General features: G+C 51.9%; 1 protein-coding gene across 1 annotated transcript; it reads right to left on the bottom strand.

Moving 5' to 3' along the window:
• Positions 1-665: 665 nt before the first annotated feature.
• LOC122379735 (RNA-binding protein Nova-2-like) lies at positions 666-24,958 on the bottom strand. Its single transcript, XM_043362138.1, has 9 exons — positions 24,797-24,958; positions 24,139-24,279; positions 23,032-23,186; positions 21,617-21,770; positions 16,261-16,464; positions 15,006-15,148; positions 6,108-6,274; positions 5,385-5,709; positions 666-3,019 (listed from the first exon to the last, which is right to left on the bottom strand). Exons 1-9 carry the CDS (start codon positions 24,912-24,914, stop codon positions 2,768-2,770), a joined length of 1,659 nt encoding a protein of 552 aa, XP_043218073.1. The 5' UTR covers positions 24,915-24,958; the 3' UTR covers positions 666-2,767.
• Between the last annotated feature and the right edge of the window lie 754 nt (positions 24,959-25,712).

Below are 25,712 nucleotides of genomic sequence, written 5' to 3'. Positions count from 1 at the left end.
GCAATGCGCCGGTTTCGATTAATAGATTTCACTGTGCATGGTTATATGCAAGTGCACATAATACGCACAGGGCAAGTAGAACTTCGTATGATATAAAACTTTATCGGAATTCACTGGGATTGTATTGCGTATGCAAGTCCAAATATTTCGGCCAATATGGTTTGGCCTTGGTCACTGGACAACTACAATAAATAGCCTTGAATAACCCTATAAGTATAGCTCACATTGCAGCGATACCCAAAATTCTAAATTAAATTCACAGACAAAAAATTCAAATCCCCGCGCGCTATCAACCATGTAGGAGATTCCAAGTTAAGAATATCTAGATACACTCACTATTTCCTATCAAAGTATGTAAGTAACAAGTTCAAAGTAAGTAACAAGTTCAAAGTAAGTAACAAGTTCAAAGTAACAAAGTAACAAAGTAACAAAGTAACAAAGTAACAAGTTCAAAGTAAGTAGAACTTCGTTCGAACCTTTGCTAAGGCTGATTATCGCTGATTAACGTCTGGTCATCTTAGGTCAGATCAGTGACAGGCGCAGTTCAATTTTGGCTGGACTCTTCAGCCATCTCCCGCCTCGTCGTCGTCTCCGCTGGTGTCGACCCAACCCATCTCAGCCCGTCGCAGGTTCCACCACTCCATCTTCAGTCCCAAACACAGGAGTGATACAGCTGGAAGATAGCCCTTTATTCGGTGCGTTGTAGTTTCGCTTACACCATGTAAATAATGAATGGTATACAACACATGATAGACATCCTACCGAGCCGCGCACCGAAGGTAGCTGTAGCCACGAGGACGGCGCCGCACCAGTCACGTGACCACAGCCAGGAGGCCGGCGCATCACAGCCGGCCGGTCACGTGATGTCGCCCAGGGCAGCGGCGGCCGGCCACTTGCATACGGGCGCGCGCGCGCGGCCTTCCGAGCACAGGGGTCGCCGCGGCGCGTGCGCAAGCGCATGCGCAGTTAACATCTGTACGCCGACCAGGAAATCGACAATAATCATAAAAAACAACGCAACAACTTGAAACGAGATGGATGCGGAAATGACTTACGGGGGACTGGCACGCCTGAAAATGGTTTTGGTCGTAAAACGCATAGAGATCCTGCATACCTGGAGCAGCCCGCCCTCGGCAGCTGCATTCGCGCAGCTATGGTGAAAGGAGGTTGAGCAGAACTTCGGTGGATCCGTTTAGCACCGCTTTCAAACTGCTAGAACTCGTTAAAGAAACTGCCTCTTCATAGCCAACTTTACACAATTGAAAGTCGAAAAGTCATAATGGTTAAAAACTAAAAAATGCACTTCTTTCAACGAAAAGAAATGAACTTGGACGACCGAGGTCAATCAATAATAAATCTCCAGACTATAGTTCATTGACAAGTTCCAAATACGAGTTCATCAGTGAGTAGAGCAGCTCAAATTGATCCACCAGACTGCTGCGGCCTCGCAAGACCGGCTAAGCTCCAGTAATACACGATCTCTATGGTAAAACGCGGGACGAGACCCTTCATTTTCACGCGGCGATGCTAGACTACACGTATTGCAACAAACCCCATGGCTTGAAAATGAAGAGATAAGTTTGGGCGGCGCGCCGGCGGCAGGGATGTGGCGACAATCAAGTCCCGATAGTAACGATATCTGCAGTCTCTACTGCCAACCATGATTCAGGCACTGGGACAGACAGACCCTCCCTCCCCACTCCCCCAGTCCCTCCCTCCCTCCCTACCACACACCAACTCAAACCATTATGCATAGCTCTCGGCGCGGCGGCGGCGGCGCTCCACGTTTCGCCAGGGCATGCACGGCGCGCGGGAAGGGAGCGGGCAGCGCGCGCGGCTAGGTCGGGCGGTTACAGTCGAGAGGCGCCCGTCGCGACGGCAGCGGCGGCACTCGACGCCAGATGGTGAAGATGAGAGAGCGGTGGCGACGGCGGCGGCGGCGGCGCGCGCGCCGACCCGTTCCTGAGACGTTTGGTAATGAGTGAGCCATGGTACTGCGCGCGCGCGCACTCCCAGAATGAATGACCGAGTGAGAAAGCGACTGAAGATGAGCCGGCGCGCGGCGCGCGACGCGCCGGCGGACGGGCAGCCCGTGAGCGACCGCCGACCCATGACTAGGGGGCCGGCCTACGGCGAGCGGCGGCCGCGGGCCGGCCGGCCGGGCGGCGCGGTGCGCGCGGCGGGCCGGCCGGACCGCGGCGGCGGCGCGTTCCTGCCCGGATCTGACCCAGCACCAGTGAGGGGCAGACCACTCCCACCACAGCACCTCATAGCCCATAGTTAGCGCTATTCCAGTTAAACACCTACATATATACGCGTATGTATGTAATGCTGGTATGTGTATGCATGTATGTGTAGTGAGAATGCACGCAACGAGCAACAGTTAAACGCTTCTGAACGTTAGCTTAACTACCCTAAATGAAGACGGAACACAAACACGTGACGTGGCGCCGGTCGCTCTCTCGCTCTCTCTCTCCCTCTGCTCCGGCTATGGCGCGTCGCGCTCCTCTGTGTGTGTCTATGTGTGTATGTGTGTCGGGACCGGCTCGGCCGGGGCGCGGGTGGCGAGCGATAACATGATGGCGCTCCCAGGATGCTCCCGTGCGGCCGCCCGGCCGGCCGGCCGGCGCGCCGGCGCGGCAGGGCGAGCCGGCAGCTGCGCAGCGCATGAGGCGACGCCGCCGGCGCGCGCGGCGGCCCGCCAGATGAGAGTGTAAAGCGGGCGGGCGGGCGCCGCGCGGCGGGGCGGGGCGGGCGGCGGCGGCCGCTAGTGCGGCGTGCCCACCAGCGCCGTTTGGCGCGCCCGTTTGGCCTCCTCCTCGCTGATCTTCTGCTCGACCAGGTACTGGGCGGTGCTGATGGCCTGCGCCGAGCCCAGCAGCGTCACGATCCGGTTGCGCGTGCCCGGCCGGAACATGCCTTTCTTGGAGATCTGGATGGTGGCACCGCTCAGGTGCTGGATCTCGAGCAGGTTGCGTCCGGCCGGACCCAGGATGGCGCCGATAATGTACTCGCCCACCTGTGGAGGGCAGCCGTCAGAACACTGACAGACGCACGGCCGCAGCACACAGACACAGGCTACAGTTGTAAATCTGAGATGGTGGATACCGAAACACACAATAAATTAACACCTCACAGATACAGATGCCAGACCAACACCACAATCGGATACTATCTCTGACACATAAGACAGAAAAAGAGACACGGTAGACCAAAATAGAGACAAAAACGGCTGCAGCAAAAAGTAAGAAATTCAACACCAGTTTAAAAGACATGCACGAGCTCATGCTCCAGTTATCGGCCCATCCCTGCACACAATATCCACAGATCGACAATTATAACGCCATAACAAGAGTGAAAATCAATGCAGCAAAGCGGGACGCTATGAAAACGGACTATCCATATAAAAAGGGCCACGTAATCAAAGGATGACAAGAAACATCTGAAAACCAAATAGCGAAATTGAGCGACGACTTCTGGGGCATCAACATTAATCAACGCATATTGCGAATAATATGGGCGCAGAAGTCCCTTTCAGGAAGTTAGTCGGGATCAATAACTACGCATTTGGAGCCAAACAAGATATGCTGGTCGTCTGAGCCAAATACAATAACAGTAATTCGATGCCGCGACGATGCGACGAAGGCACAACGTTAATTCCATTACCAAGCCTGGGACCTAGCGAGCGCCTACAAATGACGAGTCAAAAGAACGGCGATCTAAGCACTATACAAGCTGTAGAAGACTGTGCCGACTGAGGTATGGACATGGAACGTAAGTCCGATGACGATTCGTAAATCTGAGATTAGCAAGAGATCAACGTGCTAAAAGGAACAGGACAGTTAGCGATAATGCGACCTATTTACCATGAGCATATCTCGTCGCCCCAAACAACACTGTTAAAATTATAATATCCAAGTAAGAAGACAACGACATCAGACGATGTATCATCTGAAACAAGCGATTTGGAGCACCGCTACTCCCTTAACTATGAGACATGGGTGATACATTCGGCCGATAAACTCGCCATGCACACTCTGTATCCTAAATAAGATATAAATAACGCCACCCGAGCTGATATATGGCGTAGGCGGGAAGGTCGGGGCGTCGATTTCTGGAATTGACATTTAAGTCTGACATATAACCGGCATAAATCAACGCTCCCGAGCTCAGAGGAAAAGGAGACAGGCCGTAACTCCACTCAAACTGACTGAGGATGATTGTTGGCTACAGTTTGGTATATGTCAGAGGTCACATAGAGGAAGCAAAGGAAATAACTAGCTTCAGAGAACATTTGCTACGAAATGTATTTTCGAGACCTTCATTCCTGCTATCATGGATTGAGAAGGACACCAGTTTTAGGTTGACATGGCGTCACGATAACGTTTGGGCCGATGCAATCAGCATCATAACCGGTGAACGACAAGAACAAATGGATACTGAACATACGGTGAACGATTATCAGGCCTTAGAATAGGTAACTATTTCAGAAATGAAATGTCAAGAGCAAAAAGAAAGCTAAATTCCCAGAAAACTGTCATTGACAAGAATAAATGTAAAGGTTAATACTTAGCATGAACAGCTTTGTGGATCTAAAAATAAGGCCGAGCTTCGTAACATTGGAGGCGCGGCAAATTTATGAACCAAATAATTAAATACCACGGACCTTATTGGTTCGAGCCAGGCGGCGCAGAACCCAGAGTGACCACCCCGCTGTTGTGTCTGCTCTCCAGCATCACGATCTAAGTCCGCCCGAGTACCAGCATCAGCGACCATCCAGTCTCGCGGTAAAACAGACACCCCGACACCACAGAGCAGCCTATTACCGGCCCAGCGTCGCCGCAGCTCCCTCATATAATCAACAGTCCAGCGGCGGTGACTACCGAGTCAGCACGCCCATCGGCGGCCCGGACCGGCCGGAATCGATCGACAGGACCGTCTGCTGGTCCAGCAGAATATCGCTCTCCGATGGGTGGATGATTTTAGAGGCAAAGGAGTCATCGTTCCGCCCAGGGCTATGACCTGACTTGGTGTCATCCAGGTTTGGCCACGTGGAATCCAAAAAAGCCACCGATCGACTCAATGTCGGATTCATTGATGATCTCAATCGACTCAATAGACACAACCACAAGTGAGAGCGCTTAGAAGTTATGAAAAAGTAGTTACATGCGAAAATGGGTTTGACGTCATACATGCTTATTTCTTCGATTTTGCTGAGACCAAGCTCTAAAATCCAGCATTCTCCATGTAAAAAGTTCATTTTATGACCTGTGCTGGTCGTAAGCGAGCTAACTCCCATCAGCCACTGCCCCTGCTCCGTACCCTTACCGTTACACTGCCGCCTCCCTGTCCCCCTCCCTCAGCCTCCCTGCCGTGTCGCTCACCTCCAGGTCGATCTTATGCTGTCCGTCGGCCGTCTCGGCCTGTTTGATGATGGCCGACTGCAGCACGCCCGGCGGCGGCGGGCTCTTACTCAGGCCGGCCAGGCCACCCGACTGCGTACCCAGCCCGTACGAGTTGTTATTGACGGGCAGCGGGCTAAGCGCGGCCGGACCGCGGAACGGGTCGTACGCCTCGGCCGCCGTGGACGTGAACGGGTCCTGTTTGCGGCCGGGCGAGCCGGGCGGGCCGCCCTGAGAGCCCGACGACGGCAGAGCCACCATCGGCGAGAGCGGGCTGTACAGCGAGGAGTTGCCGTTCAAAGACTCACTGTCGGGGAGACGGCACGGTGTCAGACACGGGGGGCACCGACAGGGTGGAGGAACAGCCTACACGGCCCCGCCGCCCAGACGAGCATATCATAGCCGGCAATCAACTAAGTGGCGCCATCCATTCTCGTTGCCACCGACAGCCAGTCAACCGTCAGTGGTGTTATCATCTATCATAGACTGATAGCCACATGTATCACAAACCACACACAGCGCACACTAATAAGCAACATGCCCAGAGAGGACGTCAAAACCATCACCCCAAGATCTTATCCTCTAATCTCTCCCCACCCGTGTCTCACCCTGTAGGGAACGGGTGCAAAGGTGAATCCCAGGATCTCACCCTCTGACTCCCTTCCTCACAGTCTCTCCCAGAGTTCAGTACAGGCGGTGGCTCACCTGGTGGAGACATTGAGGCCGGCCATCAGCGCGTTCGAAGGGTGCGGGTAGCTTCCAGAGACGGGCAGCGAGCTCTGGCCCGGCGAAATCGGAGAGCCCGGCACACTGATGCCCAGAATACCGTACATGGCCAGCGTATCGATCGCAGTCGTTATCTCGTTAGCGGCCTGTGAACAAAGATGGCAGCACCAGTCAGAGCGACGAACGCAGAGGGCAGAACGGTTCGGATTCTGGGATCATGCAACTTAGCGTGATCTTGTTTGTTTATTGGGGCTTTAGGGCGCGCCGACAGCAAAGGTCATTTTGCGCCCATACTTACTTACTTAGCATACTTACTTACTTACGCGCCCAACTTAGCGTGATCGGCGAGAATCATGCATCGCAATCTTTTCATCTGAGTATCAGACTTGAGAAGCAGGTTTCTAACTAGGACTGCAATGGCCGAAGATTGTCATAGGGGAGAGTGGGGAAAGATGCCCAGGGTTTTACTATGTCATATATTGTTCGAAAATGACGATCGGAAATCAAAAACTTGGAGTTTCAACGGAAGCCGACATCATTTTTCTCCAAAAATATCACACTTTCGTGCCTAAAATATGATGACTTTTTTTGCTATTAAGCATTTTCCTGAAGAAGTGAAAGGGGGCATCTTACCCCACAGGGTGGGAAAGACGCCCCCTGGCGTTGGGGAAGATGCCCCCTGCACTATAAGTGACATAAATGGGCACGTGAATCGCCTGAACGAATCAGTAGTCCCTTCGAGCCTGCAGTAGACACCAAACGTCATCGTAAGTGCCCTCAAAAGTAGTCGTAAGGGGCTTCAGAGGTCATCGTTAGGGCTATCATAGTCCAGCGCGGCCAAACAAGCCTCCGTGGTGGCGTTTGGAGACCACTGTGGGGCCCTTATAGGTCTTCATGATGCTTGAGGGCCCTCGAGCCCATCGTGGGGACCCTGATGCCAGCGCGGCCCGTGGAGCCAACGTGGGAGCCCTCAAAGGATGTCGTGAGGGGCCCTGGAGCCAATAATGGGGCCCACAGAGGCCGTCGTGAGGGCTCTCAGAGTCAGATGCCGCCCAAAAGTCGCTGTGTGGGCCGAGAGACCGGCATGGAGAGCACCCGACCGTACTGGACTCTCAATAGTCCCAGATTTGCTTTTGTCTCTCATCACAAGTATGTAATAAATTATTTGACGGGCTGCTTGAAGGACAGCCTACGGATTTAGGGGGGGGGGGGCGTCTTTCCCCATCAGCACAGGGGGCATCTTACCCCAAGGTACCGAAGTAACATTAAATCAGTACAATTTGTTTGCCATAAAACTACACCCTGAAACAAACTGTTTGGGACGCAGTACACGCATGTTAATGTATCACGACTATAGCAAGGGACGCAAAAATTATCTACCTTCTTTGATATTTACAATGTTTTGACACCAAAATATTTTTTGAAAGCAGCAAATAAAAAACATGCAATCACCAGCCAGCCGTTGCCCAACTGAGCTTCGCAAATTTATGTGCAGTTAACAAGGCAGGCTTCCGCTTTACGCTAAGAACATTAATTTCCAGGTTCTATTCTTTGTTTCGCCGCTAGAGGGGGTGGGGCGTCTTTCCCACCCTGGGCATCTTACCCCACTCTCCCCTACATAGGACAATGGCAGTGGCACGTACGTCTCCTCTAAATTATATCGTAGTCAATAATCTCGAAGTCCTGAACATAATTTCAGAGCGTCAATTCAGCAAACTAGAGCAGCACGACATAAACACAACAGCCCCGATTGTTACTCAAATTAGCAGCATTGATCTAAAAGCAGAGCAAAATAAATGCAAAAGAATCGTTTCCGTTACGTTAGATTCGATAAGTTCAGCGGTCAAAGCGATTGTCCATTGCCTATACAATTGTGTCTGTCCCGTCCTCACTCCAGACAAGGCCGGCAGACGGGTACAAGTGGCCTATCGCCGAATCACCGCCATTGATATCACAGGGTGGCTAACATGACACTAATGATATATGTTATCTTACATCATTCATGTCGATACCCCTCTGATAGCCGTTCGCCAAGTAGGGCCAATACGGTTGGGCAGTGTCTAAGCACCTACATAATGCAGCTAGAAACAGAGGGTGGGACTGGCAACCTTCCTAGTTCTGCCGTTGAATGAGTCGAGCGCATCAACTAAACTGGAGTTACACACACTGAGAGCGTTCACTAAACCACACAAGTTTCATGTACAGGGTGTCTCAAAAGTTCGCTTACAGGTACCAGCCATGCTTTTTTGTCAATAATTCTGAATCAACATGAAATTAACAGTCGAAATTTTGCATGGGCATTGGTAATAACCTTCCTCAAGCAGCTTCATTGTTTTCAAGCGCATTCGACCCTTCATGAGCTCACAAAAAGGGTTCACCTCTGACCATGGATCAGGCATGAAAATGGAGGTCGCATACTCGGGTCGGCTGAGAAACTCTCTGCTTCACGAGTAATGGGAATGGTTAGGTCGGAAATGACACATGGCAAAGTGTCGGCGAGGATGAGTACAACATGATGGTCATCTAATAAAAACGGTGGCTAAAATTTTTGAAGGACAAAACCATGCGAGACTAACAGCGCTTTGAACGACCCTTGTACCGCAGCAGACTCGTGCTCCGGAAAGCAGCTGAAAATGCAGTCCTAACTTTTGAAAACTGACTAGAAGCTCACAGACAGAGGTTACCCAGTTTCAAAAATTGCAGGTCATCATAAAATAAAGACAAAATATCATTTAAAATTGTTTATAATATCTATAACGCTAAATTTTGAGGGAAAATAATGCGAAAATCGTCAATACCGAGGACAAGTGACCCTCCAAAAGTGTCAATTAATGTAAAGTTTTATCTAACGAAGTTTCAAGAGGCAGATCTGGAGCAAATAGCTTTCTTTTACACACAAAATCCGAACAAAACCGCACGATGGACAGGTTTTGGCCGTTTACAAAGCAGAACCTCTCCTGAGGAAAACACTCCGGAACCCAGCGAAGGTCTTGGCATTGGGAATGACGAACGTTCGGGATTTGCAAATTTTGCAAAATGTGTCTAAGAAACAGATGGCCGACACATTCTGCTACGATATGCTGCGAAAAATTTGCCCCTGGCACTTCCCATTTGTTCAGGAATGGGGTTGTTTTGAAAAGGAAAATGGTGCTTGGGAGGTCGGCGCCAGTCATTCATGAAGGAGTTAACGCCAGAGAAGACCTACAAAATACTCACGGATGGTGTCGATGCAAGCTATCGGCTTTCAGGGAGAAGCGGATGTTGCCGGGGAGCTCGTCAAACCTAAATCCGACGCAGAAACTGCGGGGGATTCCCCTACAAGAGCTTGAAAGCTGGTAACCTTTTATCAGCCTCCGGCAGCTGACGGAGTGACGAAAATCGGTATGGGCAAATATGTTTAGAGATACAGCAAAGGGTTTGGCTTCCAACCTTCCGAATCAGTTGTCAAAGCATGCATATTTGTCTAGTGTACACACAGACACCAAAACCTTAGATTTTTGGCCGGTTCTTATATGCTTTATTGACATGGGAAATGTGTAAACGAACTTTTGAGACACCCTGTAGGTTAGTAAGACACAGTCAGTCCCACCAAGGCATGCTTGAAAGCGCCCTCGGAAAGACCATGCAGTGCTCCACGTCTCCGGCCTGTCCATGTGGTTGAACAAATTCGATACATTTGCCTACAGGACATGAAACTTGTGCACATAACGAAATTCGGAAGGTTATAGAGAGTTAGTTCAAACTAGTTGCGGATGTCCATTGCCCTGCGGGCTTTAGCTCATCGCGCTGGCACGGTGTACATTTAAAACAGGATATGCACGGTTCGTCAGAATCTATCAGAATCAGTAAGTGCCGGAAGCAATGCCATGTGAAAGGTTGAGAACTCTTCGAGAGAATTTCATTACTATGTGTTAATTGCTTTTCCGGCAAACCCCTCACTTTGCATCACCGGAGATACCAAATCATTGAGAAAGGCTCTGCAAATCACATGTGAGGGGAGGGAAAGCACCACCAAAGTTAGAACAGACTCCACCCAGACAGTAACACTAGCGCCAAACCACGAGTTAGAAAGTACAGACTATCAGAATTCAGAGGCCCATTGGCATACGCTGTACGCAGGTCGGCTCCATGGCTTCTCGCTCGATAAGTGCACGGCAATTTTCGCATTTTCGCAATTGTTACATACATATCAGACAAAGCGGACAAACAATTAAATACCTTTGTAAAAAAAAAAACTTCACAACTATTGACATGGTATCTGAGCTACCCACACGATGATCTTTTGAATGTCAAGTGTCGTCTTGGGGGCATCACCTCCTTCACAACCTGTGAGTCTTTCAAAATCTGTTGCAATCACTGATACTTCTGAATGTAATCAAAACGAAATCGCTGCACTTTAGAAGCGCGATCTCTCCTACACAGAACTTATTACACCTCACAAGCCCAATGTAAGAAAGTTTGAACATCACCTCACCAGAAGTATTCCCAAGTATATAGCCTCACTCAGATCCCACGTGCCCCAGCTCAGCTTGTTTAAATAGAACAGCCGCTCGGCGCCCGGCAAACAAAAACACGACGCCATGCCACATAAAAACACGGCATCTTTACGCCGAATTCACTCAGGCACCACCTAACCAGCCTCACACCAGCCATCACCACTGTGGGACCGATTCCCTTCTTCCATATCATGATAAAGAGAGTACACGTTCAAGCTTTGTGACAATGAAATACCCGTCACTTTCCCCTTCGTGACGGCACCGCCCGACGACCTAGATATACCAGAAGGTCGACGGACCGGTCCTTCATTGTGCAACCACCTTGCATATAACGCACAGGCACTGGCGAACCCCATTCAGAATCAGAACCACAGTTGCAATACAAGTCTCGGCCCGCTCAGTCTTCTCTCTCCATCCGCGCCTCCGCGACAATGGTGGCAGCGGCGGTCGAGGGGACTTGTGCCCCTCACCACGGACCCCAGCCTCTACATCTGCACTGACATCGCAGACTGGTTAGTCCGTGCTCCGTGACAGTGTATCGCCCCTACGTCGCGTCATCGACTAGGGAGCTGACCATCCTGGACTCGTCATCGTCCAGCAGCACTGTCTCCAGTGAGTAGCTCTGCCCAGCAAGACTATCTGCCCTGCGGCAAGGTCATCAGCTACCCTGGACTACTACGGAGCCCGCCGACAGCGCACGGCTCATCAGCCCGCGCCGTCCTCCTCAGCATCATCGAGTGATGGACACCACCTCGCTGAAGGACTCAAGATCGGAGGAGAGAAGACGAAAACTACAACGCTAAATTCAAGAAAAACTGGCACAAAATCAACAGCATTTGAAGATTACGAACTTTTGCTATATTTTTTCGTCAAAAAGTGACAGTGAAATTGTGCTGTGAAATTTGTGTCAACTTCGATTTGTTTCAAAACTGTTTCGTTATTCGTTTTCGTCAGTGCTCTGTCGTTTGTTGCATTTCATTGTGGTTGCTCACCCCAAAATTTACGGAGAAATTGCAAATGCGCTTAATTTTTTGCCTGCATTTTGCAGTGTCACTTTGACACTAATAAGCATAAAAAGAGCATATTCTGAAGTTGGTATGAACATTCAAATACGTTAATCGTGTTCAATTCACTGAAATTATATTGTATTGATATTCGGCCAGAGATGCCGAGGGCCATGGAGATGCCCAGGGACGGTCCCCGCCAAGAGTGCGGAGGGATCGCCCGGTAGTAGGTGTAATTGTCACGAAACTTACTTATCTGTTCATACCATTTTGTGATACGCTCATATGGAAATTTCTTTCTCCGTCAGCTAAACGTTTCCTCTCTTTGTTATGATCGCTTCGGTTCCCTACGCTTCCCTGGGGGAGGGAAGATAATGTGGGACCGATTCCCTTCTTCCATATCATGATAAAGAGAGTACACGTTCAAGCTTTGTTACATAGAAATAGCCGTCACTTTCCCCACGTGTCGGCACCGTCCACCGACCCGGCGGGTCGGCGGACCGGTCCTTCATTGTGCAACCACCCTGCATATAACGCACAGGCACTGGCGAATCAGAACCAGAACCACAGTTGGAATACAAGTCTCGGCCCGCTCAGTCGTCTCTCCTTCCGCGCCTCCGCGACAATGGTGCGTTTAATTTTGCCTGCATTTTGCAGTGTCACTTTGACACTAATAAGCATAAAAAGAGCATATTCTGAAGTCGGTATGAACATTCAAATACGTTAATCGTGGTCAATTCACTGAAATTATATTGTATTGATATTCGGCCAGAGATGCCGAGGGCCATGGAGATGCCCAGGGACGGTCCCCGCCAAGAGTGCGGAGGGATCGCCCGGTAGTAGGTGTAATTGTCACGAAACTTACTTATCTGTTCATACCATTTTGTGATACGCTCATATGGAAATTTCTTTCTCCGTCAGCTAAACGTTTCCTCTCTTTGTCATGATCGCTTCGGTTCCCTACGCTTCCCTGGGGGAGGGAAGATAATGTGGGACCGATTCCCTTCTTCCATATCATGATAAAGAGAGTACACGTTCAAGCTTTGTTACAATGAAATACCCGTCACTTTCCCCTTCGTGACGGCACCGCCCGACGACCTAGATATACCAGAAGGTCGGCGGACCGGTCCTTCATTGTGCAACCACCTTGCATATAACGCACAGGCACTGGCGAACCCCATTCAGAATCAGAACCACAGTGCAATACAAGTCTCGGCCCGCTCAGTCGTCTCTCCTTCCGCGCCTCCGCGACACCACCCAACCACCCTCCATCAGCTCGGCTCGGCTCGTCCGGAGGCTCGCCGCCCGGTCAGGTGTGGGACCGTGGGCCACAGACCCGCCTCCCCGCTCCACGCCCAGGGCAACAGGGATCACGTCACAGCCGCCGGCGGCGAGAGACGGCCGGCCGATTAAAATAGAGCACCGCCGGCCAGCGCTCAGCGGACGGCCAATCTCCGACTGTCCGCACAATTTTGTAGCCGCCGGCGCTGCTTACTGCTACGATGACGTCACAGACTGCGCTATTGCGGAGCTGCATGAAAGGCTGAGATGAGCTGCAACGCAGGCTGGCGGGAGGCGCCGCTCCGGTGTACAGATACAGACGGCCTAGGGCACTTCAAGCCGTGGTGGATGAGGTGAATCAGAACAGCCTTGAATAAGAGGCAGAGGTTCAGCTCTTTGTACCTCATCATACGACATCGTAGTCATGTAGGATTGATGCCAGAACTGATACCACTGCAAACCAACAATCAAGGTTGAATGCGTAAAACAGGCGATTCGCCGGATTATGTTTTGAAAAGTAAACCAGCAAACGATTGAGAAGCGTCCCTGGACGTCGTTGGTAACAGCAGAGCCGATCCGGAGTACTTCGTGACCCGCTCACGGCGGCACGAATACCATCAGGCGCACCATCAGTCCTGTCACGGCACGGGGACACACGGCGCCCAAATTAAACCGGCCTGTCCGGCGGCCAGATTACCGTGCCGTTGAACCGACGCCCCTGCACACTGACATGCTCCACATGGACGTTTTCATTATGTGGCGCCGCGCCGAATCCAGACCGTGCTCGGACCGAGCGACACGTGCATTTCGGCCGTGTTCGAGGCGAGCTTTGAGCTCGGAGCGGGATGCATTAGAGCGTTCTGTTTAGGTTCGGTCGGCCAGCCTTCAAATAGTACACGTTAGAAGTCGGCTGTCCCATGTGATAGAGTTCAAAAGCCGGTCGCAATGCACCGAGTTGACATGGTCTGACATATTCGGCCGCGACCCGCCCACAATGCATTACCGGACAGAGGCAGAGTGAGTGCAAACGGGGCTTCCCAATGACATAGCCCATGTTACCAACAGGCTTTTACATCATCTAACGTCCGACTGGGAATTGGAAATGGCGGCTGATTGTGCTCTATTGTGGGCGTCCAGCTGTAAGTACAGCTTTCTGCCAACATGTCACCGTCTTACGGCTATACAGTATTTCACCTCTTATCTGGCCGGGAATCCCCAGAGCGTTCAACCTTTTCTATGTAAGCTCCTCGTATCTCACCACGGCATCTTCCATGGCCATGACCTGTTCAGCTTAGGCTCTGCGTTCTCCTTGCTGTCCTTCTGCCATGTAAAGGCAAAAACTACAATGCTGGGTCACCCCCGTGTACCAACACGGTGTCCTCCTGCAGCCCTGAGCGTCTCTTTCCCCGGAAATATTGAGCACTGAGCAGCACTCTATCCCTCCGTCCTCCCCTACCAGCTTACCTTTTAAAGGGACTATCCCACCTTCTAAAATGTTGTTAAAACCAGTTAAATTGTGCCCGACTTTATAGATTGGATGACCAGGAACACGGTTCTGGCATTTATTTTTCATTAAACATCTTAGGCTTCCCATATTCCAAACACAAACTTTCAAATATGTGACGTCACAGCCCAAAATTACCTCCTTCCCCAGGCCACATTACTGTCATAAAGCTGATTCTTTTTACTCTGTAGGCACCACAACAAAGTTCAGACCAAGTTTTAAGCGATTTTTCAACGAACAAACCCATTTAAATCAGAATGACTAAACGAGGTGACGTCACACTAACGGTCGCTCCATGTTGAAGATAGGGCCTTGTACAAGGCCCATTTTCAAATGAAGGGAACGAATTTCTTCAACACCAAGAGGCCGCGGGGGTTGCAACCTAGATAGATAGTGGTTTCTGAACCTCGCCGCAAACTTGGCTATCTCAACCCAAACCCCATGTTAAAGGTGGGATAGTCCCTTTAATCCGGGTAGTCCCTGCTCCATCCCTCTCTCGCTCTATCCCTCTATCCTCTCCGCCCCTCTCACCTGTTCGGTATAGAAGCTGCCCCGTCCCTCTCCGCTCCTCTATCCCCGCCGCTCCTCTCACCTGTTCGGGGTAGCCGCTGCTTCGGAGCGTATTGTGGATGTGATCGAGCGTCTGCGGCGTCAGGTGGTGTCCCGTCCCGTTGTGCGGCAGCGGGTGCAGTTCAAGCTGCAGACCGTTGGCCAGTACCGTCGGGTTGGCCACGACTGCAGGAAAACACGGGAGACCGCGACAGGTCAGAGGGCGCTCACCGACCGCAGCGGGGCGGCACGACAGAACAGGGCAGGGAGCGCGTGCTGAACGGGACACGGAGCTCGCACTGGGCGGGACAGGAGCGTATACTGAGTGGGGGGGGGGGGGGGAAACCGTACACTGAGCGGGATATGGAGGACGCACTTGTGCGGGGAGCGTATACTGAGCGTGACAGAGCTCGCACTAGATGGGCATCAGGTGGACACTGCACGGAATAGGGAGCACGCACTGAGTGTGACAGGGAGCGCACACTGGGCAGGGCAGCACTGGATGGAGCAGGAAAACGGGAACAGTCTACAAATAGACAGCACCCAGTCTAGTGTTCTACTACGATAAAGTACTCGGCACTAAGACGAAACAGAATACAGATAGTCCAATCCGTTGAAATTCGACTCTATTTTACCCTACATCACAGGTCCCATTCGACGCTATCTCTCGCATAAGTGCGTTCCCCCGGGCCATAAACTGCCCCAACAGTGTTCAGGGAGCGGCGGAAAACGGGAAACACTCGTACGGCTGCCCGGCATGCATTTTAACACGTCCCACTACGCAGAACGACTGGCAGGGTCGGCTCGTGCCGGGAGCTCAGCTCATGGGATTCACGCCGCTGTGGATCTAATTTACATTCAGGCGGCTGATAATTGGATCCACGGTAAAGCCAATATGAGATGAAGCACTTGTCATTCAGGTGAATGGGGACACGTAGGCAGCCACTCAGCTCAGATACTCGCGGTTATCTATTGATTGTGCCCGATGGGTTCGAGAGGTCGGCGACAAACTGGGTTCAGGGAGACTAAAGCACAAGTCAGTCTGGGTCAGCGTCAGTGTCATACATACGATCATTCTGCATTCAAACCCATTGTCACAAAGGCAGCAAAAATCCTGCACTCTCTTTCAGACTCTTTACATGCTGATGATTGGCACTACCCATACCGATAACTGTATCACTGCCAAGTTGCCCGTCCCACCAAAGATCAATGATCCCAATGCCCATCTTCCAACGTCTAACTCCACCACGACCACTCCCTATTCCCGTCCTCCCGGTCTTTCGCTCGCGGCGGCTCACAGTTCTCGTAGTCGACGTTGCCGTTGCTCTGTCCGCTGGGCGATCCGGAGCTGCTGACGGCGAACGGCGAGCCGGTCGGGTTGAAGTTGGCCACCGGCCCGCTGACGTCTGCATAGCTGACGTTCAGGCAGCTGCCCGACTGCGGGTCCTCGCTCACCTTCATCAGGATCATCATACAGGCCGCCTGAGAGACCTCGCGCTCACCTGTAGGCAAACGGGGCACAGACGTCAGGGCAGGTCGGGTGACTGAGCAATGTGTGCATTGATAGGGTGGTGACCTAGCACAAGGTCAGACCAGGTCAGGTCCGGTCAATGAGCAACGTATTGTGGACAGGTCAGAGTCCAGATACCATTCTCCTGTTATGGGGTCAGGTCAGCAGTCAGGTCATGTTATCGAGCAGCGTGTACTAATAGGGACTAAAAAAGCCTGCTATTTTTTATAGTGGCAAAGCAACAAGTCGCTTTTGGTTACATCTCTCAGTGTTCATTATCGCGTAAGCTATAAGTGAATCAAATGAGTCATTACAAACACACAAAAGCAGACGTTATACGTCATAGACCCGCAATCATCGCCGCTAAAAATGTCCATCTCGCCCACCACACCGACCGGCCGGAGAGCAGGCCAGGCGCGGCCAGCCAGTCAGGCAAATCAATATCAGGCACAACAGACGGCGTGGTCGTAACAAAGGCGGCGCAGCCTCCGCCGCCGCGGACGACGGCCAGGAGAGCGGCCGATGACGCAAAACGGGTCGGCCGACGCCATCCTGACGTCATCAGGTGTCGGCGCGCCGCTGTAGCCCGCCGACCGGCCGGCGGCGGTGTCACCGGCGCCGGCCACGGCCAAGGACACCCAGCGGAACGGCAATGGCCGCCGCGCGGCTCATGAACTGTCCCATCAGGAAACGAGCCGCACCGGATGCCGAGCAGGTGCCTCGTGGCGTATGGAATCCGGTAGGTATGCGGCGAACGACGGGGACGGATGGTTTAAAAAATGGCCGCCCGTCAGATATACCATTCACTGATCATATGTATAATGCATCACATCGTTTAGCCATCATGGTGACTAATGACATGCTCACAGCATTACCATACAGACGAAAACACCGCACCCGGGGCAGGGTCGGGTCGGGGGGGGGGGGGATAGTGAGAGCATGGTGATCGGCGAAAGCAGCGTGCACAGAAAGAGAGACTGGGAAAGACGGGCGGGGCTGAGAGAGAGCGAGAGAGCGAGACCTGGGCATGAACAGGATGGCAGCAGCGCCGGCCGGAGAAAGTGCTCCACTGGTGTCACTGTGCGCTGCGAGCAGGCGCCGCCCAAGTTGCGACCATCTCGGCTTCGGCAATCCATGCCAAATCGATCTCATATCCCCCGAAACTCATTAAGTGACGCATATGAGCCGGCGGAGAGGTTCGATGTCCGGTCGGGGCCCGCGGCGGAGGCTCGGCCGGTCCGTGCGCGGCGCACCTAATTACGGGCCGGCCGGCCGGCACGGCGCGGCGCTGTTCGATGCAGGTCGGCGCAGTAAGCGGCCGGGAGACAGCCCAGACACGGCCCGGTCCGCCGATAGCCCAGCGGTGCCGGACGGCCATTTAAGGCCGGACGCTACCGCCGCGTCCGAAGGTGAACAACCGCAGGGTCAAGGTCGCGCGGCGGCTCAGTCAGCTGACTGGCACCGTCAGCTGACCGGCCGCACGCCGCGACGGCCACGGTTGCGCAAGCTAAACCCACCCTTCCTGAGCTCCGCCGGCCGCCGCCGGCCTGCCGACGCGATCCGGGCCGAGCGGGCGGACTTTAAACGGCGTCGAAGGTCAGCCGAGCGGCCGACGGCGGGGCTCACGCACCGCTCTCAGCTGGGCGGTGCGGGGATTTCACCCCGGTCTCGGCCGTGGCTGCGGCGGCGCCAGCTGTCGGGAGCAGCCCGCGGGAGGGCGGCGGCCGGCGAGGTGCCAGCGGCGCGCCGCAGCCGTCCAGAGCCGGCCCCGGCCCCGGCACCAGTTGGCGAGTCACCCGGCGATCGGCCGCAACAATCGGCCACGGAAAAATGGCCGCGGCCGGCGGCGGGGCGGGCCGAACAGAACTGCTCTCAGGGTACAGCCGTGTCATCGAACATCCTCTACCGGTCACGGCGAGAGGATGAAATTACCGTGACAAATGACAAGCCGGAGCGATTATTGGGGTCCTTCCTTTTCTTCCCATGCATCACAAAATACGAGATGAACTAAATACGTTACGACTGCTATTTTCTTGCGTCGAGAAGTCGTTTTAATGCATGGCCTGGAAAGCCGGAAATGACAGTTCAATAAGTTGTTCTTGCATGGCGTCCCGCAGGGCAACTCTTCACGTCTTAACCTTTCCGTGGTAGATGTGGGTGCATGGAATAGCAGGAGTTACAAAATGTCCGCAGACGCTCAGTCTAGCGAAATGACGAAACAGCAAGAGTTGCGCGAGCATTTCAAGAAAACCGAGCAAACAGCCGATAACCGTTCAGCTTCACAAGGCTAACCTTTGGAGCTCGGACTAACCACATTCTGCATCCATCGTTCAGCCATTGGGAGAACGCAGGCAGCCATCGGCGAAATTAAAAATGTTATATTAGTTGGCCGACTCCGAGCGATCAATAAATAAACTTCAGGCTGTTCAGGGTCATAAAGAAAGCGACCAAACTCCCTGTCCAGAATATACAGCGTTTATCTGCAAGGCATACCTCCCGAGTCGACCGTTACCAAGATGTAATCAACCATGAGCATGAATTTATCCGGCAGAGAAAGTCTCCCGGATGAGCGTTCCTTTCAGGCCCGTGCGGCCCGAATCACGAGCGGTTCATGAGCGGGCGCGGGCTGGTCGTGACCCGCCCATTAACCCAGCGCCGGGGAGCCGCACAGTTTAGCCGCGGCAGAGCTCGTCGGGCGCCGGCGGTCGACCTGCGCCGGTGTGCCCCACCCCTCCCACCGCGCCGCTCGGCAGACCGCAAGGACCCAGCCGGGCGGCGCGACATTCACAAAGGCACACCGGATTGGCCCCAAACATCAAGGGCAGCACATGCACACACCATCGGGGGCAGTGCGCAGATGTGACATGTTGTAAATGTCACCGGCACGGCGTGCCCAAAATAGACAGCCACCTCTGCCACTGACAAACCAAAATGGCCGTCGCTGGCCGCCGGCCGCCGGATAAGACAGCAGCTCGTTCGCGGCAGCCGTGACGGCTCGGCGGACTCGAGTTGTGGGGGCGCGGCGCGGCCGGCCGGCGGCGGCGGCACGGTGCTCTCACTCGGAGGGCCGATGATAGCGGCCGCGTCACTCGGCCATCCAATCAATATGGAGCGCCGCCGCACAGGGTCGGCGGCAGAGGTGAGAGAAGCCGACCGCCGCCACCCCCGCCCACCGACCGGCCAGCGGCGGCGGCGGCGGCGCCGAGCCAGCCGACACCGCCGCTAAACGGGCCCCTTCCACCAGCCGGGCATCCAGGCCGCGAAAAACGGACAACCAGCCGTGTTTACTCAGCAAATATACGGCATCAGCAATTCGACAGCTGACGCCAAGCGAGGCCCAGTTCATGCGAACGTCCCAGCGTTTTTGTAGCCGGCAAGTGAAGATACTATCTTGGTTTCCACCGGCGCAGGGCGGGGCACGATGACGCAGCTGGCCGAAACGGTTTCACCTGGGCCACGCGGCCGCCAGACGCCACGAGGGCCCGCCGGTGGGGGTTGGGCCGCCGCACCGAGCGGGGGCGGGGGCGGGGGCGGGGGCGGGGGCGGCACGATCACCCCTCAGCTGCAGCCCGGAACAATCCGTTCGCCGCTGATCGCAATCGGCGCCCGGCGACCGCGACGGCCGCTTTCCTCAAATACCGCCGCCGGCGGCTCGCCCGGTATCCGGGCGGCGGCCGACGGCGCCGAGCACCTCTGGCACGGCCGGCTCAGCTGTCCGTGACGTCACCGCGTGCCATGCACGCACCATGCAGGCGGAGGTACCTACGCACTACGCAGAATGGCGTCCGCCCGGCCCGGCCCCGCCCCCGGCCGCGGCCCGAGGAAGCCACGTGCCAGTCAGCAGCGGCCCCGTGCAATCTCCGCCGCATCCCGTTCAGCGTCTCGGCGGCAGCCTCTGGCGGCCGCTGCGTTTCGCCATTAACTGAAGCCGCGGCCGGCCGGTCGAGGTCGGTGCCGCCCAGCCCCGGCCAGTGACCCCGCCAGCAGCGCCGGCCGGCGCCGCAGCTCGCCGGCCGAGCGAGTGAGCTGCGGCTCGAGCCGCGCCGGCCGGAGAACGGGCAACAGACTCGGTGGCAGCGGGAGCGGTCGCTGAAAGACGCAACAACGCTCGGACGATGCGTATGGCGCACTTGGATCTCTGCCAAAAGCGGCAGAGTTGACGAACTGCGCATCGCCGTAGTAACCCACAGGATCGAACGCACAAAAAGCCGACAAAAAGTGTCGCGGGTTCAGCGCCTCGTAAAAACTGCCTGCTCAGAGCGGTCGCGGCAGTTTCAGACAGGAACTGGACGGGGCGATAACCGGCGCAGCTCACGGCGCCGATATCACCTCAGCGTGCACCGGCAGGGCGTGCACAAAAACCGGACCCGCACGCTGCATGGGCAGGTAGCTGGCGGAGCCGGCGCCGCGGCACCGGATATTCCCGACTGGCGGTCACGCCTTCCCAGCTGACACCGGTCCCAGTTGAGCTCCTGTCATGTTGCTGGGGTTTAAAACGTCACTCAGACGGGTTCTTAGTCGGGGCACGGGAGCACATATTACGGAGTCACACAGAATAGCCAATCTGAAGTCAAGCCCATGTCAATGCGTCAACCAGCGGTGATTTTCGACGTGACCAAAGTTACATATGCTACAATCCGGGATACAGCTAGAGTGGCGGAAGCGGCCGAAGGAGACACACGCTCATACCACGTAACATCCTCTCCGGCCTTCCACGCACGTCACAGTTACCAGCCGGCTGACCACACCTCCGATTTACCGACCGCCTCCCATTTCCAGGAGAACCGGTGCGTCATGAGCCGGCCGCGGTGATGGTGGGGACACCGACAGACAGCCCGCAGGGCCGTCACGAGTCACGACCGTCGCCATTGGCCAGGATTCCCCACACACACCGTCCAGCCCGCGGAACGACCGAGCGAGCGCTCCGGTAACCACGGCGGCTCAGATTCAGCGGAAGCCGACTCGCGGCCCGGGGCATCAGCGTGTCGACGGCAGACAGTTCCGGCACTGCCCGAGCGATTTAAAAGACGGCGACCCGGCCGGTCGGTCGGCGGGTGTCACTGCCAGGTCGCAGGGGTCACGGTGACTGTACCAGCGGCTGTGACGGGTCAGCTAACCCCACCCTGCCGGCAACCGGTACTCACCGATAACCGTGATGCACCGCTCGGCCAGGGTCTGGTCCTTGGCCTTCTGCGAGATCTGCACGTAGGCGCCCGTCTCCTCCTTGATCTGCTTGATGTAGTTGCCGCCCTTGCCGATCACCATACCGGCAGTACTGTTTGGCACCAGAATCTTTACCTGGAAATCGCACAATTGACGACCGTCATTGTTCGGAGCCGCTTATGTTCATAAACCGCGAAAAATAGAACGGCAATAACCTTCCTCGCAGTGCCGACAGGTATTGTGTTTGAATGAATGAATAATTATTGGGCTGGCTTAGCTGGGCTGTTGTTGCTGAATGCAGGGTGACATGAGTGGAGCGATGCCAGATTTTCGATATCAGATGACAGTGAAATCTGTCAAAATGAAAGAATGATGCAGAGTGAACACTATTTAGTTCCGATGCTCGCCAAGCGTTAAGAGTGTTTTCATGTTCCAGATGAAAACGAGTCACTGTTTTCACATGTCTTCAACATTATCTTTGCCTGCAGCCTGTGCTGTGGTTCACAAACAATTTGAAGCCTTTTGACTCCCTAGGGGTGGAAACTTCCATTTCGCGTCTAGTTAGACGCGTCCAAGTCTTAGACGCGATGAATTGCTGAATTCATCAATGTCTAGTTGCCAGTGCAATCCATGACAACAACAGGGTAATGACAAGCACAGGCACATCTTGTTACTGGAAAATTATTTGATAGGCTTTCCAGAAAAGCATTTGATGATCAGACATTTCTCTAAAAAAAACGCATGTTCAAATTGGGCTCATGTTGACTGCATGAGACAATATAAATAATGAGGTATATCCAATAGGATAAATAGGAAGAAACAATAGCTGGATAGCACAAAAACAGCTATACATCAGACATCATACCTCAGCAGAGGCATCGTTATAAATGTGGATCAGAGTTAGGAAAGGACAGGTGATAGCAGAGCTTTAAAGCTGACTTGGGCTGCTTGGAAGCTGGGCCATCTGAATACAAACCTCATGGGCCTAATATTATAAGTAACTTCACATGTCATATGACAGAAAAAGATTGGGACCAAACGTTAGGAAAGCTTACTCTTTGTAATGAAAATCAACCAGTTAGCTTTAGGTAAGCTCTCTAGTGATAGGTTTCCAGAAAGGTTGAGCAACTTCTCAGCATGTTTGTCATACAAACTGTTTATAACATACTAAGAAGTCATCTGCCCTTGATACTCAACAAATCATGTGTCACATTTTTATCACTCAAGAATTGAATTTGTTTTAAATGGAACCCATCTTTAAATGGAACCTATCAGTTATAAGGCAACACAATTGATTAAAATAGCAAAAAGTATAATGTGATCCACAAAAGAGCCCGCACAACACGCAGCAATATACATAGGTCTCAAGCACAGCTTTAAAAAGGTAGCATCTCACCTGCTTGTCTCTCTCTGCCATCATCTTATTATCAAAGTCAATGGCTGGCTTTCCATTGGGATCTGGTTTCTCTCTGATTTTCTCCTGGATGAACTGCAGCACCTGCAGAATTGCCTCAGGGGAGCCAGTGATGAGGCAGACACGCTCAGTGGTTCCTGTGGACAGCACCAGGGGACAGTCTGAGACATGCTCCAGGAGCTCACTGAAAGCTTCAGCATGGAGAGTCACATCACCTGGGCAGTAGCAAAGATTTGAGGAAGTAGCTGTGTGGTGTGTACCTACTTCAATTACCAAATTTTCATGGTTATGGAATTGGGCAAGAACCTGACTTTACTTTTCCAGAACATCTGAACAGTTCAAGGATTAAATGTCACCAGATGACAAATATGTATCTACCATAAGAAACATACCTACATCCTTTGAAAGATTGTAATACACAACCAACTCATGAAAAACTTATTCTAGACCTCAAATCATTTCAGAGCCATTGTTTTGTATGCATCAGGGAAGTTAAACAACAAAGCAAAATAAACCAGATAGTTTCAATCCCAGCAACCATACAATGTCTTTTTCAACCAAAACCCAAACATCCACTAAGTAGAACAGAGCAACACTGTTACAATGATTATATTACAGTTTTGAGTAGCAGATATCTTTGGAAAAACAATTTAACTATCTAGGATTAACAGTTTTTATCTCATAAATGCTGTTTTTCAACACTGTCATCTTATTACTTAGTAAAGTGTCATCTTATGACTTAGTAAAGACAATCTTTCTTTTCTTGCAACATTTTTTTTTTCAGCTATACATTGGTACCTCCTGTCTTGACAGCATACCTTACAGCAAAAGTTGAACCACTAAAAGAACTCAACAGTGCAACATTTAAAACACAAACTGTTAAAATACTTTACACCTTGCAGCAAAGCTTCAAGTTGATTAACTGACTGAATCATCATCCATACTTGTCATGAGGCAATTATTACATCCATTTTTTCATGAAAGTAAATTGAACTGCTGGTCACTGAGCAAGAATGAAAGAAGGAATCTATTCTGAAGGTCTTCTCTCAAGTATAAGGATAATCTATCCAAATATAATATAATACTTACCAGGGTAGAAATCATTGGCTTTGGACATTTTGACTCTAGCACCAGCTTCTTTTTGAAGCTGGGCAATTGTTTCGCCCCCTTTGCCAATAATAGCACCAGCAGCTGCACTTGGCACCAATATCTTGAAGTGTAGGACAGCATCTGAAAAAGATGAATTATATCAACATTTGGCATTAAGATAAATATGGGCAATTAGGGAATTACAGTACCAGCCAGATCCACTGATAAATGTCATCTATGCTCCTTTGACAAACATCAAGTGAGTGGGTGGATATCATGCATGAGACTCATGCAGTATTATCTGCAAATATTGAGCAATATTAATCAAGGGAAACATCTGCACTTGTTTTCCTGTTAAACTGAAGAGGCTACTCAAATGCAACATTTTCAGCAAAAGGTCATTGTTCCTGTCACACCCACCATGACTGTCAGAAAAAAAAATAATGCCACACCCCATCATGAAAACAAAAATACCTACAGTACCTTCAGATGAGGAAACACACTTCATATCCTTGCATGTCCCAATTGAATGTTCTAATAGCATTGCGAGAAGACGGTGTTTTTCTATGGAGTTAAATGTCCGACCCCCGATCAGCTGATTGGCAGCAGGCTGCCACGCACGAGCCCCACGCCCTTCCGGAAAAAGTAGCATTTTTACCTGTGCTGTTTTTGTGAGGAGTTGAAACGAAGTTGAAATAAGGACCACACATTCTTCTCGTATGATCCACAAAATCAGGTGATAATATCTCTTCGTCCAGGGATCCCACAGCCATCATTTTCACCAGGCCGCACGCCCTCGACGACAACCGGGGAGAGAGAGGGATGCGTGAGGAGAGAGAGTATGAGGGAAACATATGTGTTTCGTGGTAGTAAGAAAAGTAATAATGACTAAATATTAAACGAGCAATTTATGTTCAAATTCGATTTAAAGAAAGTCATTTGCTGTTAATAACATCAAATTAAAAAATTTGAATGACAAAACATCAAAATAAAGAGCATTTACTTGAAATAACCTTTATTTTGTGCCATAAGATTACTTTGGAGTCTGATCAGCTGTTCCATAGCCTTCATAAAAGTAGAAAAGTCAGAGTAGCTAATTTGTAATATAAGCGATCACCTCTAAAACAAACCTCAGGATTTTACCGTTGTGAAATATATTATAAGTACAATGCGTATGAATTTGTTTAAAAACAAGACAAAAGTGTTTAGGGAAAATAAAGGCAACATTTGTAACAACAAGGCCGCTCATACAGACTTCAAGAAGGCGATAAATAGACCTGCCAGTTTTCTAGGCTTCATGCAAATAGCCACTATTGTCTGCTATAATGCCTTGGCTGTAATATAATTATTTGTGCCGCGCTTATAAAAGAATGATAACCTTCATTATAAAAAAAAAACTCATCTCTTTTCTTTCCATTGTGTTTGATGGATTACTGAGCGATAAGATTTGATTATGCTTGAGCGCATTTCCTAAAGACAAAGAGCAATACAATACATACCTATGTTGTAGAAAACAAGCATCGCTTGGGTTCGTGCTGGCAAATCAAAAATTGAGAGTGAACTGTCTTATCTCC

Source organism: Amphibalanus amphitrite, unplaced genomic scaffold (genome assembly GCF_019059575.1).
Source record: "Amphibalanus amphitrite isolate SeventyFive unplaced genomic scaffold, NRLGWU_Aamphi_draft 000083F_arrow, whole genome shotgun sequence".
Classification (NCBI taxonomy): Eukaryota; Metazoa; Arthropoda; class Thecostraca; order Balanomorpha; family Balanidae; genus Amphibalanus; species Amphibalanus amphitrite.
The sequence above is the reverse complement of the archived record's forward strand: the minus strand, read 5'-3'. Positions and strand labels throughout refer to the sequence as shown.